The sequence below is a fragment of the Neoarius graeffei genome, chromosome 4 (assembly GCF_027579695.1).
Source record: "Neoarius graeffei isolate fNeoGra1 chromosome 4, fNeoGra1.pri, whole genome shotgun sequence".
NCBI lineage: Eukaryota > Metazoa > Chordata > Actinopteri > Siluriformes > Ariidae > Neoarius > Neoarius graeffei.
Window position 1 is genome coordinate 13,648,829 of NC_083572.1, and position 21,405 is coordinate 13,670,233.

At 40.5% G+C, this 21,405-nt stretch overlaps 1 protein-coding gene across 7 annotated transcripts in view; it reads left to right on the forward strand.

The window, feature by feature from the left end:
* Positions 1–11,404, forward strand: part of keap1b (kelch-like ECH-associated protein 1b) — a 68,005-nt gene extending 56,601 nt beyond the window's left edge. For 6 of the 7 annotated variants that reach the window (XM_060918873.1, XM_060918878.1, XM_060918876.1 and 3 more), the window contains one exon: positions 8,947–11,404. In XM_060918873.1, the coding sequence (XP_060774856.1) occupies positions 8,947–9,137 (191 nt within the window). In that variant the 3' untranslated portion in view covers positions 9,138–11,404. The remainder of the gene's footprint in view (positions 1–8,946) is intronic. The other variant, XR_009654496.1, reaches the window with a different exon arrangement.
* Positions 11,405–21,405: the final 10,001 nt, after the last annotated feature.

The window sequence follows — 21,405 nt, forward strand, 5'->3', positions numbered from 1 at the left end:
ACTCGACGGATGGATAATTTTTCAACTCATTGAATGAATGAATGACTTTCTTTAAAACACAAGTTGATCAGCAGAGCTGATGGGGTCGTACATGTACAGAGACAAAAGAATAAAAATATACATAATCTTTAAAAAAAACCTTAAATCTGTTGATTCTGTTAATTTTCACATTAAGTTAATAGTATGCATAACTATTGTCTTTAGTTATGGCGACAATAGGATCAAAATGTATTTACTAATGTCAAATTTAGCTCAAATTTTTCTTTCATAGGAAAAATCCTTCTTTGCTAGCATGTAAGGATCTAATCCCATTCTATATCCACTTCTTTTGAGTGTACTTCTTGGTTTTAATAACTTGCTTGTTTGCTGTACGCAAACATGGCAATAAGTTCTTGTGTTAATTGACTGGACTCCGCTTTTGGATCATTAATCCTTTTTGACTGAACGCCCTGCATGCATGGTTTCATGTTGGCTTCTGGCACATCCATACCGGTTTAATTACAATACCTACAATTAAACAGTTTGGTTTTTGTTGCATTTATTTAATTCCTGGACTCCTTTCTGTAACAGGGAATGATGTTGCAGCCCATTAATACATGTTACAATAGGTTATTAGATTCTAATAGAATAGATGAGCCAAAATAATTAGGCATATTTTTAATGGGCCCGACTCGTTACAAGTATGAATAGGTGGGCCGTAAAGCAGAAAAGCTTGAGAACCCCTGCTCTAGCAATCTCTCTCCGTGTGAATGGAGAAGGTTGAGTCCATTAAAGAAAAGTCTGTTCGTGTGTGTTTGAATTAGCTAACATGAGACAAGCATATAGTTAATCAGTTAACTATAGAGATGCATAAATTTTAGCTGAAAAGAATTAGAAATGGCACTTATTCAACTAAAAGCAAAAAGGAAGTTTAAAATGTATCAAATTTAGCACAAATAATTTTAGTGGTGGGCAGCACGGTGGTGTAGTGGTTAGCGCTGTCGCCTCACAGCAAGAAGGTCCGGGTTCGAGCCCCGTGGCCGGCGAGGACCTTTCTGTGCGGAGTTTGCATGTTGTCCACGTGGGTTTCCTCCGGGTGCTCCGGTTTCCCCCACAGTCCAAAGACATGCATGTTAGGTTAACTGGTGACTCTAAATTGACCGTAGGTGTGAATGGGAGTGTGAATGGTTGTCTGTGTCTATGTGTCAGCCCTGTGATGACCTGGCGACTTGTCCAGGGTGTACCCCGCCTTTCGCCCGTAGTCAGCTGGGATAGGCTCCAGCTTGCCTGCGACCCTGTAGAACAGGATAAAGCGGCTACAGATAATGAGATGAGATAATTTTAGTGGCAATGATGATTAGAAAGTGATAAACATTTTGCTCCCCTGCATGTTGCAGTAGAAACTGGAGTGCCTATATATACAAAGTTGTACGGTAATGACTAAGCTGATTTGGATGAAGAGCCAAAAAACAAAAAATAATGTGTGTGTCTGGATGAGAATTTACACAGTTGGATGAGAAAATCTGATTTGAACTCCACCCTTGTGTACCCAGGGATGGCTGTTACTCACCAAAACAGGAAGTGCCTCCATCAATTCCTTGGTATTCATCCAGACTCATCAGTACTTATTAACTAGCAGGTTTTATTTTATGAAAGTAAACTTGCACATCTCACCATTAAGGATGCCAAACAGGGCTTGCTATACAGACTCCTTGCTCTTCTAGCCCTCCATATTGAACTCATGAAGGCCTCGGTAATTAGCCGAGAAGTGGAATCAGGTGTCTTAAATGACATAATGTCAAGGGCTTGAGTGTGACCTGAAACAGTAGTTCTATTCATTATAAACACCCTCTGGTGACTGGGAGGTGACGCTGCAGGCCATGGAAACATTCCGCTGTTGTACTATTCTGGATGAGCCAGTCTGCAAGGATCTGGCAGGAATGTGTGTTTGTAGTTGTCAGAGGTGGACAGTAACGAAGTACATTTACTTAAGTATGCTTTTTGAGTAATTTTACTTGAGTATTATTTGTCGGAAACTTATGACTTTACTACATTTGAAAGACAAATGTCGTACTTTTCATTCCACTACATTTCTATCAAGGTCCTCGTTACTATGAAGCAGCTTTGAAAGTGGATGTTTTTCCTTCTCTTCTCTAAAACAGGATTGGGTTTTTTTTTCGCAGGTGACACTGAGACAGCTGATCACAGGGTGTCCGCGGAGTCTAAAAAAGTCTAAAATTACACATTTTCAATTTTAGGCCTAAAAAAGTCTAAAATACAGAGATATTTTGCATTGTTGGTCTAAAGTCTCATTTGGGTAATTTAAGACCTAGGTAAATCTTCCTGGAAGTTCCTTTCAGCACCTAGATGTCTCCCGGGATTGGTTAGCATCTTGGTGCTGAAAGGAACTTCCGGGAAGATTTTCTAGTTTCGGTTGTGTTGCCAGATTGGGCAGTTTTAAGTGCGTTTTAGCGGGTTTTGAACATATTTTGGGCTGGAAAACGTCAACAGTATCTGGCAACACTGCGAAGATTTTCTAGTTTCGGTTTACAGCGCTGACTCAGTTCGTGCAATCGCTGGTGCTGCATAGGCTACCATGTAAGCTCTGTCAATTTCAGCGACAAATTAAAAATGGAAGTGGATGAATTGGTTCCTAAAAGAACTAGTAAGGGGTCAGTCATCTGGCATTTTTTTGGATATCGCGAGGAGGACGTGGAACAGCAAATGCCAGTTTGTAAAGTGTGCAAAAAAAACCTGTCATCACGAAAGGCAGCAGCACGACAAATATGTTCCATCACCTAAAACTCACCTGGTACAGTATGAAGAGTCTCTTAAACTCCGAACTACTTTCCCACGAGCTAAACAAATGACATAGCGGCCTCGTTCTCCAAAGCCACCCCATATGAGAAAACGAGTCAGAGATGGAGAGCTATAACGGATGCAATCACTAACGTCATTGCCGAAGACGTGATCCCAATTAGTATAGTGGAAAAACCAGGCTTCCAAAAATTACTAAACACACTCGATCCCAAATACGAGTTGCCTGGTCGCAGACATTTTACAGAGAAGGCAATACCGGAATTACACACATCTGAGAGGCAGAGCCAGAAAACATTCAGTTCAAAAGTGTGCAAAGAGAAAAATGATGTTTTGCAGATCTCTCGCTTCTCTCCCTCAATCTCTCTCTCTATTGTGAATGTTCCAGTGGTTCTCAGTAGTCAGGTTAATAGCTTGGAGATCTATTTTTTTTAAATAATTTAATGAAAGAGCACTTTTCTTATTTAGGCTAAAAGTCTTTCCCAGTGTTGAGCTTGCACTTTATTGGTTTGGGCTCTGAGCAGCTCTGTATTGTGTTGCCCCTTTGTTGCAATTTTCAAGATTGTTTTTACAGTTTGTGCTACATCTTTGTTGAATAAAAATAGTCTTATTTCAATTCAATTGTGATTAATCACCAACATGAAAATTTAAAATGTGTTGTTGAAAACCACCTGTAAAGTTAACCAAGAATGTTATTTAATCTGCAGGGATTGTAGTGAAAACAGTAAAGAGTAAAAGTTAGATTTCATGGGGTCCTTTAGAGGAGATTTAAATATATCGAGATATATATCGTGAAATGGAGAAAATGTATCGGGATATTCATTTTTTCCCATATCGCACAGCCCTGTTGTCACGGTTTGTAGCAAAATGGGCAAATGCAAGTTTAACGACTGCTGGCTTGAACGCAATGATTCCGTAGACTGGTTAAAACGTGTACCAAACAATCCGTTTGAGGCGTACTGCACATTGTGCAAAAGAACACTCAAACTCAGCACCCTGGGTGTAAAGGCACCGGAATCGCACGCAAAAGCGGAGAAGCACCAGGCTGCCCATAAAAGTCTGCAACAATCGCATGCCATCACTCAATTTTGTTCACCGTTGTCAGGTCCAAGCACATCTCGAGACGGTGTATCAGCTAACTCCGTGCAAACTGTAACACTACAACACACAAACTGTACGGAATCGAATGCCTCATCCTCAGGTGATTTGCGGGATGTCTTTGGCTCCACTGCAACTTAGTTCCTCATTAATGCAAGAGCGCACCCTAGGGATGTAATGAGTTAATTGGTGAATGATAATAAATTTTATTTCGAAAGTAATTCAGGCTCTCCCAATTTTCTTTATTTTTTTTGTGCGGTATAAGTCTTAAATTTAACCTGCTATGGTCTTAAAAAGGTCTTAAAAAGTCTTAAATTTAACTTGTTCAAGCCTGCAGACACCCTGTGATCAGTAAACACTAGGGTCACGTCCACAGACTGTATAAAATCAAGTTCACTGATTTCTCTGCAGCATTATTTGAACACAATTGTTCAGCTGATAGCAGAACGGAAGGAGGCGGTTCTTCTGGAGAATGCACGCACCCATGACCATACCTAGAACCCATGTTTTAGTTTTCGGAAAGGATTAAAGATTCATTTCGTTTTAAATGTTTGCTTTGTTTGCCGAAAACGAACCACATCACAGCCTACAAAAACTCGCCGTCCAAACTGCAGAAGCATATTGAGGTCCGTAAAAGTTTTATTCCAAGAGAAAGCTTGCAACAAAGTTGTCTGTACTTTTAGAGCTAGCGATAACGTTGCAATAGCTATGCAGTCTGGTTAGTCAAATGACTTTCGATGGATTTGCCCACCAAGTTGCCGTAGCCTTGTCCACGGCTAACATTGTTAGTTAGAATGTAAAAACAGAGTTATGCTAACGTTAACTTATCGGAAGTCCTTTCAGAAATATGTTTTAGCATAATCTTGCCAAATAAACAGAATGTAGAAATCTTTCTTTTCTAGTAACGCTAGCTACCCAGTATGATTTCGAGTTTGAAAAGAGTTTGCTAGCATGTCAGGTGGAGCTTCAACGCTACAGATTCTACAAGCTAGTCAGTAAATCCAGTCAGTTGCTTCAGAGGCGTTAGGTTTTGTAAGCGTTGTGGCAATAATACAACGATGCATTGACAGAAAATGTACTTTTAATACTTAAGTAAATTTTTAAAAGCAAGTACTTCAGTAAAAAATTGACTGTACAACTTTCACTTGTATCAGAGTAACATTTAACCAGTGGGATCTGTACTTTGACTTAAGTAATGAAGTTGGGTACTTTGCCCATCTCTGATCGTTGTGTAACATCGTATACAAACTACTTTATGGCAAGCAGTCAGACTGCACTGATCCGATACTGCCGGAAATAAATATATACGTGACGAAGAGTGAGGATTATTTTCTTTTGTAAAAATCAAGTCGCTTAGTTATGATGATTTCCATCCCCATGCTCATTATTAGCTAAAAGAAAAGTCAACGTGCAAAACTTTATATGACAGAGCTGTTGAATTCTCATATCTGAAGCTGTGGATTAATTTCCTCTAATAACACAGCTTGGAAACATTTGGTTACTTTAAAGTGCATATCCTGGACCAATTTTGGTTTTTTTATATGAAAATATGTCCCTTTACACGCTCCTCCAGAAGGGTAATTTTGCACAAGGCCATCTGTCTACAGCAGAAAAAAATAAAATAACAAAACGCGTCTGGAAAAATCCCAAGGGAGTCTGGAGCCAGATTTGTGACGTTACTTGCGGAAGCGCCAGCAGGCTGCGAGAGCTTGCACGGTTTCAGTGCACAGCCTGTGTAGACCAAGTTTAGCAGCTAGCGATTTTGCATTGAAATATGGAATTGTCACCTGAGCGCAATGTTACTTCACCTTTGGATGAAGCATATAATGAGATGTCAGAATTATTTCTTACCCTGGCAACAGTCAACTTGTGAATTGCCGATTTTCTTAGTCTTTTTCTCGGCTCTGCTTGGTCCTCGGCTTCTGGGTGCCTCGCACGAAGCGCTCCCATTTCTCTCTCATTGTCCGGTTTTTTGGAAAATGATGAGTACTAATCCCATCATGACTGGTGTTGCTACACCCTCCTACGATACATCTGTTAACCATTTTAATAATTACGTGATAACATTGAAGAAATTTGCAGAAAACCACCAGGTCATTTTCTCATAAACAAACCAGCGCTGACGTAGGATTCAGAAGGAGGCGTCCCGCACGCGACTTCACAAAAATTAATATTTGCCGGGAAATCCAAATAGCAAGTTTTTCAGAGGCGGACCAATTTGCCTCAAAAGGCTTGATTTCAACTGAATTTTTCTGGTATTGCGCAAGGTAAAAAAATTGCACAAAATGCAAAATGTGACCGATATTTGACCAAAGTTTAATATATAGAATACAAATCCGCACACTTGAAGTCTGTGCAATGATTTCTTTACTGAGATAGCAAGCTTTCGGTCGCTAGACCTTCATCAGGCAGAGTGCATAGTCCAACAAACAGTGCTGAGTTAATACATCTTAATTAGGAGCACCTGTAGTCAGTGCTGCAGCCACTCTGTGTCAGTAAAGCATCATGGGAAGGCGCCATACCATAAATCCGGGGACCCGGGTTCGATTCCGGCCCTAGGTCATTTCCCGATCCCTCCCCGTCTCTCTCAGAATCAGAAACACTTTAATTACCAGGTATGTGGACACACACGAGGAATTTGACTCCGGTTCACTTAGCTCTCATAGTACAAAACAGATAAAAAAGCGTAGACACAAAATCAAACAAACAAGCAAACAACAACAAAAATAGGTGTATAGTGCAAAGTAATCCAGGTAAGTCAAGTATGGAATAGTTAAATATAAAGTATACAGTGTGCACAGAATGACGGTATAAGTGTTCAGATATTTTACAAGTGATATTACTGATATATGAATCTGGATTTTAGCTGTTCATCACAGAGACAGCCTGAGGGAAGAAACTGTTCTTGTGTCTGGTTGTTTTTGCATACAGAGATCTATATCGCCTCCCTGAGGGGAGAAGATTAAACAGATTGTGACCAGGGTGTGATGTGTCCGCAGAGATGTTACCTGCCCGTTTCCTGACTCTGGACAAGTATAAGTCTTGAATGGAGGGCAGGTTGACACCAATAATTTTCTCTGTAGACCTTATTGTCCATTGCAGTCTGTTCTTCTCAACGGACAATAAGGTCTGCAGAGAAAATTATTGGTGTCAACCTGCCCTCTCCCGCTCATTTCCTGTCTCTACACTGTCCTATCCAATAAAAGTACAAAAAGCCCAAAAAAAATCTTTAAAAAAAAAAAATAGTCATGAAACGTATACAAAAAAGAAAAAAGAACAAGTCCATGCTGTGTACACATCAGGCTCCCGCCATCATAAAACAAAGCATAAACAGTTCAACATTCAATAAACAATTCAGAATTAAATAAATACACTCATGTCAAAATCCTCGTTTAGACCTGATGGTTGTAGTGCTTCTAATGTATATATCCAAAAGAGTTCCCGTTGGCATAACTTCTTGTCAACGTCACCCCCTCTGTGTAAGGTGACTTGTTCTATACCTCTAAATCTGAGTGAGGAAACAGGATGTGACTGATCATTAAAATGACAGGCAACAGGATAGTTTACATCTTTCCTCCTAATAGAACTCTTATGTTCATTAATTCTTTGTTTCAGAGGGCGGATGGTTTTACCTATGTAAATTTTATCACATGGACATGTTAACATATAAATAATATTCTTTGTGTTACATGTGATGATCCCCCTGATTCCAAAGATTTTCCCAGTTCTAGGGTGCTTAAAAGTGTTTGTTTTCACTGAGTTGTGACAATGAGCACAATTTCCACAGGGATAATTCCCTTCTCTAACGGGAGTTAATAGAGTCTGTTTCGGAGGAGGTAAGATGGTAGCTCTGACCAATTTATTACGAAGGTTTGGTCCTCTTTTGTAGACAAAAAGAGGTGGATCCTGAAAAAGTGCAAACAAGACTGGATCTGTGGTTAGAATATGCCAGTATTTCATAATTGTTTTTTTAATAATGTGGGCCTGGGGAGTGTATGTAGTGATACGAGAGACTGAAAAGTGTCTTTCTTTTTTTTTTTTTTACACTTTTTTCAAAAGGTCAGCTCTGGACTTAGAAAGAGCATTGTTATAGATAGTTTTCACTGACGTCACGGCATTCCGGGGAACTTACGGAAATTACGGAATTTTTATGGTGAAACATTGCTCGCGTGTCAAAATGTAACTGCCGCAGAAGGCTTCCGCCCAAGCAGACATGCCTTCACTGTTGCCAGATATTGCTAACGTTTTCCACCCCAAAATATGTTCAAAACCAGCCAAAAAGCACCTAAACCTGCCCAATCTGGCAACACTGCATGCCTTTCCGGTCAAGTGATTGTGATTGGCTTGTGGCACACCTAGCCAGCCAATGAGCTGCTTGTTTACAGATTCGCTCCCCGCGTCGCAACCCGAATGGCGACCGCTTAAAAGAAATGAATGCTCTGCCAGTGGCGAGTGTGGACGTTGCGTGACTCGCAGAAGATTGTCGCAGGTCGGCGAAAAAACGACTTACTAATAGATATAAAAAATAAAAGTAATTTAAGTAAGTTTAAAATGTAATTTAAATAAAAAATAAAGTATTCATAAATTGAAGTTTGGAAGCGCCTCTGTTTTTGGGCTGAGGAGAAGTTTGAAAGGGTGTACCGCAATTCTGCCTTCTTGTATCGCGATACGGATCGTGGCTCTGCGTATCGCGATTTTGATTTCGATACGCATATCGTTACAGCCCTACTGTTTGTTGGACTATGCACTTTGCCTGATGAAGATCTAGCGACCGAAAGCTTGCTATCTCAGTAAAGAAATCATTGCACAGACTTCAAGTGTGCAGATTTGTATTCTATTTACTCAAAGTTTTCACTTAATCCTGCACCTTGCCACAGACGAGCGGTGATCTTTGATTCCTTTATCTACCAAAGTTTAATATAAAATAGGAGAATTACATTGATCTTGCTCCTGAATTTACCTTTGATATGCACTTTAAAAGTTTGAAAGTGTTTTAATTGGCTTTGTCTGCTTTTTTTTTTTTCCTCTCTCTTTCTCTCTCCCCCCCAACAGGAGGATATGATGGGAACACGTTTTTGGACAGCGTGGAGTGCTATGATCCTGAAACGGACACATGGACCGAGGTCACGAGAATGACCTCTGGGCGGAGCGGGGTTGGCGTTGCGGTTACCATGGAGCCGTGCCAAAAGGATTGTCAGAAAGACTGTCAGAAAGATTGTCAGAAAGATTGTCAGAAATTCTAGTGCCTCTGATCCTCTTCTGCCCTTTTTTTTTCCTTCCATAGTTCTATCCCTTCCACTTTCAGCCAGGATCATCAGTGATTTATAATTCTGGTGCTTCAAGAACTTCAATAGTCTTCTATAAATGAGAGCAAACGGGTTTCTGGACTTTTGACAGGGTTCACAAACAAAGCCGTGGTGTTGTCAATGAGATCACAGAGAATATAAGATGCTTCCAGACAGGACTGGTTAATATATTTTGTTGTCATTGTTGCTGGTTTTATAGCCAGACCACAGGCATTGAGATGATTAATGTGAGTCAAATTGTGTCTCCTGTTTGTATTACTGACCAGCCAAGTCCGTCTAAACCAAACGTGAGCACTGGATAAAACTAAAAAAAAAAAAAAGCTTAACATTTTTCCTTTAGTAGAAGTTGCAGATCAGCACCTTGGACCACAGATGTCAACATTTTAAAGTGCCATTATTGTATCTCACAACACGTTTCAGTATCCGAGTCTGTGCTGCTGTACAGAGAGCTATAATGCCAGGCACTAGGACCCAGAGAGGCATCGGGCTGGTTTAGAGAAAAGTCAAATTTACACAATCTTCCATTTATGCTAAATCTATTTGATCAGCCTAAACGTGTTTTGTATCTGACGTTTGCTTCTTTAGTTTTGCACCAGGCTAAGAAGTAAGAAATGTCTATCTTGCATAAATATCCTGTTCTTCAGGAATACGCCTACTTGAGAAGCTGTGCATTGGGACCAATCTCATTGTAGTATACTGATTAGTACAGATACTACAGTTAAAAAGATGTTCAAAGATCAGTTTAAGTGACCCGTTTCTATTTTGGGAAACAGAACGAAGTTCAAGATGGAGTGGAGGCCAAAACAAAAAGATTAGGAGTGGATGGCAGTGGCATTAAAAAAAAAAATCCCTCTGACTACCTCGACCTGGAGGTTATGCTGAAGATGATGATGATGATGATCATCATCATATAGCTCTTACTATCTTGCAACCGTATTTGTTTCAAAATGACATCGCATGGGTTACAGCTTACGAATATCATTTGAAGCAGATATTTTTCAAAAACAGATATGGTATGTGACAGACTTCCATAGTTTTGGAAACGCAGTGCAAAACATAATTCAGACATTAAACATGATTCAAGCTGATTGAGTACATTTGGTGAGTTTTTGTAAAGCCCATGTTCTGGTTCCGTTCATCAGGTCATCAAGTGCTTCTCAAGACAGATTGATTCAGGCATATTGAAACGGGAAATACTTCGTTCAACTCATTAGGTAATTATCCATGTCTTTTTATAGGACTCCGATTCAACATGTATTAGCCAATTGCTCATTTCATGATCTTCATTAAAAGTATGTCCTTCAGATGTGTGCTTAGAAACACTTGTAAATCAGCGCCTTTTGTAATTAACTACTAGTGAGTTGAATCATCTTACACAAGGTGAATGTTATAATGCTGGGAACCACGGTTGCGTAACCCTGGTTATTGAATCACTTGATTCAGTTTAGTGTTTTCTCTGCTGAAGTCACTTGTTAATTCGTAAACCTTTCATGAGTGTGCGTTTTGTCTAGATGCCCTGTGTTTGTTTAAAAAGCGTCTCGTTTGAAAGTGTTTCAGGGTCCAGACTGAACCTGAGGAAAACAGTATCTGAAATCCAAGAGCACAAATGAAGAAAGTCTGATCAAACTGATATGAATGTCTGATACGAATGTTTTGGAAAGGAATGGAGAAGAATGTTGGTCTGGTCATCATGCAGTGCTGGAAAAAAAAAAAAAAAGTGGGTTGCCACTTGAGGCCGACACCCCAGTCAGAACAGACGTCTTTCACGAGCAGGCAAAAGAAATCCTGGTTTAATGTATTTATAACAGTATTTTAAGCTACATTTTTCCCAAGATTTTAGAAACTTCTTGGAGTTTTGTACAGGGTCTGGATTTCTCTTTTTTTTTTTTTTTTTTTTTTGGATTACCTGTTTGGGTCTTCCCCCCCCTCATGCTTGGCCCTTAAGTTCCACGTTGGAATAAACCACCTGATCTCCTTTTTGTATTTGTTGCATACTGAGCATGTGCCGTATTTGAGACGTGACGGCGACTTGTGACTTCTCTTTTTCTAGGTCTGGCTGTTTCAAAAAAAAAAAAAAGGAAGTAGTTTTTGCTTTGAGGGTTTATTACTAACATTGAGAGATAATTTAAAGACTGCTTTGTACATTTTACAGCAATCAATGTATTGTACAACACATTGTGTATTAAAGATACCTGTTTATTGTAGTTCATCGTGTCCCTGATGCTGAGATATAAGCCAAATTGATTTATATGAACTGTTGGGCAGTACTTTTGGACACTTCAACTTCCTCAGGAATTAAAACATATAATTTTGTTACCAAAAAAAAAAAAGACACAAATAGCCAGCCATGGCCAGGAGGCAAGGGAGCAAAATTGCATCGGAGGGATGGCATACTCTCTCCCTTGTCAATCGTAGTGACACAAGCCAATCGCGAGCATTTGTGAGTTCATGTATGCGGAAGGGGGTAGATAGCGTTTCCTCTGAGTGCGTATGCTGCACTGTGACACGTTAGCAGCAAACGGAAAAGATGAGGCTGTGTAGCTTCACATGTCTTAGAGGAAATATATGTTAGCCTTCAACCCACTGAGCTCTATATAAAATCTGAAGAGCTCACAGGCTCATCAGAGTGGAGCCAGCTGGCTGCCATCTTACCACTCCCATCATGGAGTGGAACTGTCATTTAGACTACTGGAAGCTACACAAAATTGGACAAGTTATTTATGTAGCTGGTGAGGAAAAATTAGAAGAAAAATGCCTACATGTGCAGCAGTGAACTGTACGAATCATCAGGTCAAAGGTTGTAAACAGACATTCACCTGTGAGTATTGATATATACGCGGTGGGAGTGGTAATATGGCGTCCAAATGGCTTCACTCATCTCGACAGTGGGGAATAGGCTATGAGCTCTCCAGATTTTATATTGAGCTCAGTGCTTCATCCTCCCTGCTTGTTGGTTGCTGTATGATAGGGGAGAGCTGGTGGGTGGGAATTGGCAGGTGACCAAATTAGGAACAAAATGGAGAGAAAAATGTTGATTTAGCCACATGATACGTTATCGGCATCCCGTAACATAAGAGCACCGAGTTATGTTATATACAGTATTTTATTCTATCCACATTCACTGGATATGAGCAATCGCGCACTCTGATCGGCTACTCTACTACTAGGCTATCAGCTCATATACCGTGAGTAGAGAAAAACAAAATGGTGGAGCGTGTTCCTGAACCAACCGAGGACGAAATAAAAACTCTACTCGGAAACAAAAGCCCCAAAAAAGCAATCGTTTCGTTTCTTTTGTTTGTTTTTCAATAATACTAATTATTATAGCATTTTCCACAAATTGCTCCTGTCATTTCACCAGTTTGTGATGTGCCGAAATGATTTTGTCAGGCATTCTGTATAAAGTTTTAATTTATCGAATTTGCAAAAAAATAAAAATAGCCTCAATGACGCTGGAGCTCATAATGGCCAAGATGCCCATAAACTTGTAAATATGACAGGTGGCGCCACCATCTTGACAATGTTTATAGTGTCTTGCAAAAGTATTCATCCCCGTTGGTGTTTGTCCTGTTTTGTCACGTTATAAGCTGGAATTAAAATGGATTTTTGGAGGGTTAGCACCATTTGATTTACACAACATGCCTACAACTTTAAAGGTGAAAAGTGTTTTATTGTGACACAAACAATAAGATAAAAAAAAACAGAAACCTGGAGTGTGCAGAGGCATTCACCCCCTTTCGTATGAAACCCCTAAATAAGAGCTGGTCCAACCAATTCACTTTATAAGTCACATAATTAGTTGATTAAGATCCACCTGTGTGCAATCAAAGGGTCACATGATCTGTCACATGATGTCTGTATAAATCAACCTGTTCTGGAAGGACCCTGACTCTGCAGCACTACTAAGCAAGCAACATGAAAACTAAGCAGCATTCCAAACAGGTCAGAGACAATGTTGTGGAGAAGTATAGATCAGGGTTGGGTTATAAGAATATCTCAAACTTTGAATACTCCAGGGAGCACCATTAAATCCATTAGAGCAAAATGGAAAGAATACGTCACCACTATAAACCTGACAAGAGAAGGACACCCACCAAAACTCACAGACTGAGCAAGGAAGGCATTAATCAGAAATGCAACAAAGACACCAAAGATAACACTGAAGGAGCGGCAAAGATCCACAGCAGAGATGGGAGAATCTGTCCATAGGACCACTTTAAGCCGTACACTCCACAGAGCAGGGCTTTATGGAAGAGTGGCCAGAAAAAAGCAGTTACTTAAGAAAACATGTTTGGCGTTTACCCAACAGTATGTGGCAGACTCCCCAAACACATGGAAGAAGATTCTCTGGTCAAATGAGACTAACATTGGTCTTTTTGGCCATCATAGGAAATGCCATGTGTGGTGCAAACCCAACACCCTGAGAACGCCATTCCTACAGTATAGCATGGTGGCAGCAGCATCATGCTCTCATCTCATCTCATTATCTCTAGCCGCTTTATCCTTCTACAGGGTCGCAGGCAAGCTGGAGCCTATCCCAGCTGACTACGGGCGAAAGGCGGGGTACACCCTGGACAAATCACCAGGTCATCACAGGGCTGACACATAGACACAGACAACCATTCACACTCACATTCACACCTACGGTCAATTTAGAGTCACCAGTTAACCTAACCTGCATGTCTTTGGACTGTGGGGGAAACCGGAGCACCCGGAGGAAACCCACGCGGACACGGAGAACATGCAAACTCCGCACAGAAAGGCCCTCGCCGGCCACGGGGCTCGAACCTGGACCTTCTTGCTGTGAGGCGACAGCACTAACCACTACACCACCATGCCGCTGCAGCATCATGCTGTGGGGATATTTTTCATCTGCAGGGACAGGAAAGCTGGTCAAGACTGAAGGAAAGATAGATGGCACTAAATACAGGGAAATTCTGGAGGAAAACCTGTTTGAATCGGCCAGAGGTTTGAGACTGGGACGAAGGTTCACATTCCAACAGGACAATGACCCTAAACATACTACTAAAGCTACATTGGAGTGGTTTAAAGAGAAACATTTAAATGTCTTGGAACGGCCTAATCAAAGCCCAGACCTCAATCCAATTGAGAATCTGTGGCATAACTTGAAGATTGCTGTACACCAATGCAACCCATCTAACTTGAAGGAGTTGGAGCAATTTTGCCTTGAGGAATGGGCAAAAATCCCAGTGGCTAGATGTGCTAAGCTAATGGAGACATACCCCAAGAGACTTGCAGCTGTAATTGCAGCAAAAGGTAGCTCAACAAAGTATTGACTTTGGGGGTGAATACCTATGCACACTCCAGATTTCTGTTTGTTTTTTTATCTTAATTATTGTTTGTGTCACAATAAAACAACAATTTTCACCTTTAAAGTGTTAGGCACGTTGTGTAAATGAAATGGTGCTAACCCCCCCAAACCCATTTTAATTCCAGCTTGTAATGCGACAAAACAGGACAAACACCAAGGGGGATGAATACTTATGCAAGACACTGTATGTGAGTTTGATCAAAATCCAATTAATCCTGTTGGAGGAGGAGCGATTTTTGTGGACGGATGGATGACAGATGAAGCGTGATCGCATAAGCTCATCTAGCCTGGCCTGCGGTCGGCTGAGCTAAAAATGCTCTGTTTCTCAAAATCCAGTGAATGTGGATAAAATAAAGCAGTCATTCCACTCAATCTCGGTGCTACGCACCTCGTCAGCTATCAGTTCATATATGACTTGATTTTGTGGAATAACTGTTAAATATCTTTAAATGCTTGGTGAGATTGGCAAATACATCCAGTATTAGCCAGGGGAAAAATGCTGCCTCTGTATAGAATAGGCGATCCATTAAATAAGAGTTCCCAAGACTTTTAATACAGCTCAAGTGACTGGTCAGTAGCTTGTCAGGTGTATTTGGAGTTGAGAACCCTTAATGGTTCCCAATCTATAGCAATGACCATCGAATGTGTCATTGTCATTGTGTTACAAAAAATGAAAACCCTAGGGGCAGTCAGTCCTAACCTTTGCAGAAAAGGATTTTGTGATCGCAAAACAGAAGGATAGAAGATAAAAGATGGTAACAGGGCTGTCTAATATATTCTACAGCCATCAGTTATGTCAAAAACTACGTACATAGTACTGTATTTGGCACACTATTTTGACATAATTCATACAGTAACATATATTACACTGATTTGATGGCTTACTGATGTGCAAGCATGCAGTTTCTTGCTTGGCTCAGGTGTGTTCGGAGAGGGAACAAAATAAAAATCTGGATATCAAACACCCTGAGAATTTACCCCAAATGTTATTTATGTAAGGGATAATGTTTGGCCTGTCATTACTCCAAAACGATGAATTACGGGACTTGAATTACAACGAAGGGGTTTATTTCACAAGAATTAAATTCACATTAAACTGAACATTATAATTAATATTAGAAAATTCTTCCAGGGTGTTTTCTGATGGAGTAGCCTTTTGATTTTTTTTTTTTCCCCTCACAGGGTGTCACAAATGAGATGATGATATTAATTTGATTACAAAAGCAACAAAATTAAACAGATTTCTTTCTGCGGATTGATATGACTAGACCTTGTTCTCCAGATCAGAGCTATGTCTATAGCAATGGTCTGCTTTTCAGAAATAACAGCCCGTAGAATGACATAATTGACCAATCAGAATGTAATCATCTTCTGGCAGCTCCCGTTAAGGGTCACCACAGCGGATCATCTGTCCCAATTTCGATCCACATATTTGATTTGGCATAGGTTTCACACCAAATGCCCTTATCCTGTTCTTCAGGGTCGCAGGCAAGCTGGAGCCTATCCCAACTGACTATGGGTGAGAGGTGGGGTACACCCTGGACATCGCAGGGCTGACACAGAGACAGACAACCATTCACACTCACATTCACACCTACGGTCAATTTAGAGTCACCAGTTAACCTAACCTGCATGTCTTTGGACTGTGGGGGAAACCGGAGCACCCGGAGGAAACCCACGCAGACACAGGGAGAACATGCAAACTCCACACAGAAAGGCCCTCGCCGGCCACGGGGCTCGAACCCGGACCTTCTTGCTGTGAGGCGACAGTGCTAACCACTACACCACCGTGCTGCACCCTATTAGAATGTAAATTTAAAAAAAAAAAGGATTAAAGCCTTTTAAGGGAGTTCACACACTGGTCAATGTGTAAAAACCAACACTATAGCAGTTTTACAGCATTTGCTGAAAACCTCGTTGTAGAATCTGAGCTAGTAGTGACTGTGATAGGTTTGTGTTATTGTGTCATAAAACATATGAGCCAATCATGTTCCCGGTATGCAAATGCAAACTATAGAAAATCATATAGTGGGATCATGTAGGTTGGTTCCAGTGTTAAACTGATAAATTTAACTTTCATGAAACCTTCAGGGGGCGGCATGGTGGTGTAGTGGTTTGCACTGTCGCCTCACAGCAAGAAGGTCCTGGGTTCGAGCCCAGCAGCCAATGAGGGCCTTTCTGTGCGGAGTTTGCATGTTCTCCTCGTGTCCGTATGGGTTTTCTCCGGGTGCTCCGGTTTCCCCCACAGTCCAAAGACATGCAGGTTAGGTTAACTGGTGACTCTAAATTGACCGTAGGTGTGAGTGTGAATGGTTGTTTGTCTATGTGTCAGCCCTGCGATAACCTGGCAACTTGTCCCAGGTGTACCCCGCCTCTCGCCCATAGTCAGCTGGGATAGGCTCCAGCTTGCCTGCGACCCTGTAGGACAGGATAAGCGGCTACAGATAATGGATAGATGGATGGAAACCTTCAGGTCAAACTACTGTATTTCTTGGATATAGGAAAGGAACTAGTTGAAGGTGTGCTAATAAAGCACATGGTGTCTTTTACCATTTAACCACACGATGGCGCCACTTACCCACTCGCTCACTCTGTAACTTCAACAAGTGATACGTCTTTTTTTGTTTGTTTTTGGGGGGTTTTTTCCAAGTTTTTTATTAAATATCCAGATAAAAAAATTATATCATACTAGGGCATGAATTAAAGTATCCTAGATTTGTTTTAAAAAAAAAGCCTAGAAACTGAAAAAAGATACTCCTCAGAAAAAACTGCGTTTGGTGCAGCTGGGAAATTTTTATTCCAGCACTTTCTGCGTCTCTTTGAAGGAAAAATTACCCTTCCTGGAGGAAAAAAAAATCTGTTTTTACTGAAAGGAAACGACATAAAAGTATTCACCGATTACAACTTTTACAGTTATACAGTTCAGAATTAAAATGTGCGGTTTGGAGAGCTTTCAGCGACATCTACAGTCTACATGCGTAACTACACGGATTGCCAGATTGGTTTTATTTTAAACATAATTTATTGAGAAATGTAATGAAAAGAATAACTTTAAATATAATATATCTATGTAGATTTATATATTATTAGCTTCTGTACTTGTTACAAATCAGTTTGGCTCTTGTATCGATTTGGAAAGGTGTTTTAAAGCGAGATTGGCTTACAAAACTATTACAACCAATCTGGCAACCCTGATTATAATAGCCCCAGCGGCGGTCCTCAAGATTCAGTGAGAGAACAGAAATGGAGCAGCACTAATTAGATGAAGGTCCAAGGACTTGGGAAGATGGTGAACACGTGAGAAAAAAAGCAGGTGAGGATTGTTATGCTTATTTAAATATCATCTAATTACATTAAAAGTGTCGTTTAATTTGCAGAGTCGTTTAGATTTGTCTATGAGGCTGTGAAGAAACACTTTGTATTGCACTTAAATGGGGTTATGGTGGTATTTTTGTGACTTAAACCTGTTCTGGTAGTGTTCATGTGACTAATTTTAAAATTCTTTATTCCATGGAGTAAACTTTCACATTTCTGCATCACTTACTTAAAGTGGCCGTATGTAAGTTTTTTTTAATTATTATTTTAAAGTGGCGGTATGTAAGGCTTCATTTTAACCATTATTGAAACAATTCTGCAAAATATACAAGTCCTGGGCTGCTGTAAACCCTGGAAAGGTATTTCAGAGTAAGTCAGAGCTGTTGGGTTGGATTTGGCAAGAACTTTTAGACACACACCAGTTACCTCATTATTATTTTGCTCCCCGGGCACTGCAGCACAGCTGCCCACTGCTCTGGGAATGTGTGCTCACATCCCCAAATGGGTTAAATGCAGAGAAAGAATTTCATTATGCGCTAACATACATGTGATGAATTGGGAAAAAAGATCCATTCCTCAAAAGCATGCTGACTTCCTAAACTAAGATCCCACATGTCATTGGAAGGGTGTCCTAAATGTCCTAGGTATCTTTAGTTAAAGGAACAAGAGGTATTTTTGATTAATTTTTGGTAAACCCTTCATTTTTGTGAGGTTGGCGGTGGATCCAGTGGTGGCAGTGTTACCACCTGTGCCTCAGTTCTGTCAAAGGATTATACTGTACATGTAAAATATCATTTAAGGTATATAACAGGGCCAGTGTTGTACATCCACTGAATACAGAACATTAACAGTGTTTGTTTGTCAATTGGGGAAGAAAAATATAAGGGTATATACCTTTTTTCTGACAGTATGGTTGTGATCCAGAGCAAAACATAAAAACACCATTCTCATATACAGTTGTGGTCAGCAGTTTACATACAGTGACATGAATGTCATCTTGGACATGAATGTAATGGCAATATTTGGGCTTTCAGTAATTTCTTTGAACTGTTCTTTTTCTGTGGCAGAATGATTGTACAGCATACATCGTTAATTAAAAAAACACTAGAATTTGGTGCACAAGTTTTAATTTTCTTTGGGTTTTCTGAAATCAACACAGGGTCAAAATTATACATACAGGGTCAAAAATTTACATACACTCACTTATTGATTCAGAGGTGCTGAAACTTCCAAAATGTCTCTTATCTTGCCATGGCCAAGGTTTCTTAACTTCCTGTTAGCGATCATGATTGACTACAGCTGGTAGCTTCTCTGTGCCTTCATAAAAAGGGTTTGTTTACAGCACTCATTGGATTGACCAACACACAGTAAAATGGGAAAGTCCAAGGAGCTCAGTGCAGATCTGAGAAAGAGGATCGCAGATATACACGACTCCGGAATGTCTCTTGGAGCCATTTCTAAACAACTGCAAACTCCAAGATCAGTTCAAACAATTGTATCCAAGTTATTGTGAGGTGTAGTCACTTTGCCAAGCCACTTTGTTTCAAGAAAACTCAAGCTGTCACCATCAGCTGAAAGGAAATTGGTTTGGATAGTCAGGAACAACCCAGGAACTACCATGGCACAGCCCTGCCATGAACCGGAAGCTCATGGATCACTGTCTACAGTTCAGATCACCATGGACTAAGAGGCTGCTATCCAAGAAGTAACCCCTTGCTCCAAAATTGACACCTTCGAGCTTCACTAAAGTTTGAAGCTGACCACACGGACAAAGAAAAAGCCTTCTGGAGGATAGCTGTATGGTCAGATGAGACAAAGATTGAGTTTGGCCACAATGACCACCATGTACAGAGGGACACTGTACCAGCTGGTGGTGGTGGTAGGATCAACATGCTCTGGGGCTGTTTTGCTGCCAGTGGAACTGGTTCATTGCACAAAGTGGATGGAATAATGAAGAAGGAGGACTACCTCAGAATTCTTCAGCATAAACCATCAGAAACTTGAACACGACTTGGGAGTTACAACAGAACAATGAACCCAAACATGCATCAGAGCTGGTTGTGGAGGATAAAGCAGGCTAACATTAAGGTTAAAACAAATCCTGACTTCAACCCTATTGAAAATATATGGACCATGCTTATAAGTCCATAAGACCATGCCAAGAAAAAAAATTAATTGAACTCTACCAGTTCTACCATGAAGAGTCGTGAAATATCCAACCAGAATTCTGCCAGAAGCTTGTTGACGGTAAACAAAAATGTTTGGTCAAGTTGAATCTTGCGAAGAGACATTTTACCCAAGTATTAGGTGTGCTGTATGTATATTTTTGACCCTGTATGTATAATTTTGACCCTGTGTTGATTTAAGAAACCCCAAAGAAAATTAAAACTTGTGCACCAAATTCTAGTGTTTTTTTTTAATTAAAGATGTATGCTGTACATTCTGCCACAGAAAAAGAACAGTTTCAAGAAATTACTGAAAGCCCAAATATTGCCATGACATTCATATCCAAGATGACATTCATGTCACTGTATGTAAACTTCTGACCACAACTCTGTGTGTGTGTGTGTATAAAATTTATTTATTTATTTTCTTTATGTATCTTCACACCTCTATTCCTGGAGTGTTACAGTCTGTGTGGAATTTCTTTACATGTTCTCACTGTGACCATGTGGTTCTTTGGTTTCCTCTCACCTCCCAAAAATATGTTTGTAGGTGGATTGGCTACTTTACATTACTCCTAAGTGTGAATGAATGTGTACATGGCATCCTGTGATGGACTATTGTCCCATCCAGGATGTATTCCCATTTCACCCCCAGTGTTCCTGAGATAGACTGCAGATTGACTGTGACCCAAAACAGAGGTTACTAGTATAGAAGGTTATAAATTCATCTCATCTCATCTCATCTCATTATCTCTAGCCGCTTTATCCTTCTACAGGGTCGCAGGCAAGCTGGAGCCTATCCCAGCTGACTATGGGCGAAAGGCGGGGTACACCCTGGACAAGTCGCCAGGTCATCACAGGGCTGACACATAGACACAGACAACCATTCACACTCACATTCACACCTACGGTCAATTTAGAGTCACCAGTCAACCTAACCTGCATGTCTTTGGACTGTGGGGGAAACCGGAGCACCCGGAGGAAACCCACGCGGACACGGGGAGAACATGCAAACTCCACACAGAAAGGCCCTCGCCGGCCCCAAGGCTCGAACCCAGGACCTTCTTGCTGTGAGGCGACAGCGCTAACCACTACACCACCGTGAGGTTATAAATTGCTTATTGAAAATGAATAAATGTTTAAATCTACTCCCAGTATGAGCAGCGTTATGAAAAGTTGCTGAAGCTTTCTTTCAACAGTCTTTGCAAAACAGTCATTCTACTCTGATGGCCGATAATGGTATCTGACCATGTTTTTTTGTTGTTGTTTGTTTGTTTTGTTTTTTCTGTAGTTGATAGATAGATAGCATTCCTGTGCATTATGCAAACCTCTTTCCTACCCCACAATGCTCCTGTTATAAACAGAAGTTAAATATTTGTCACGGACCTGCTTC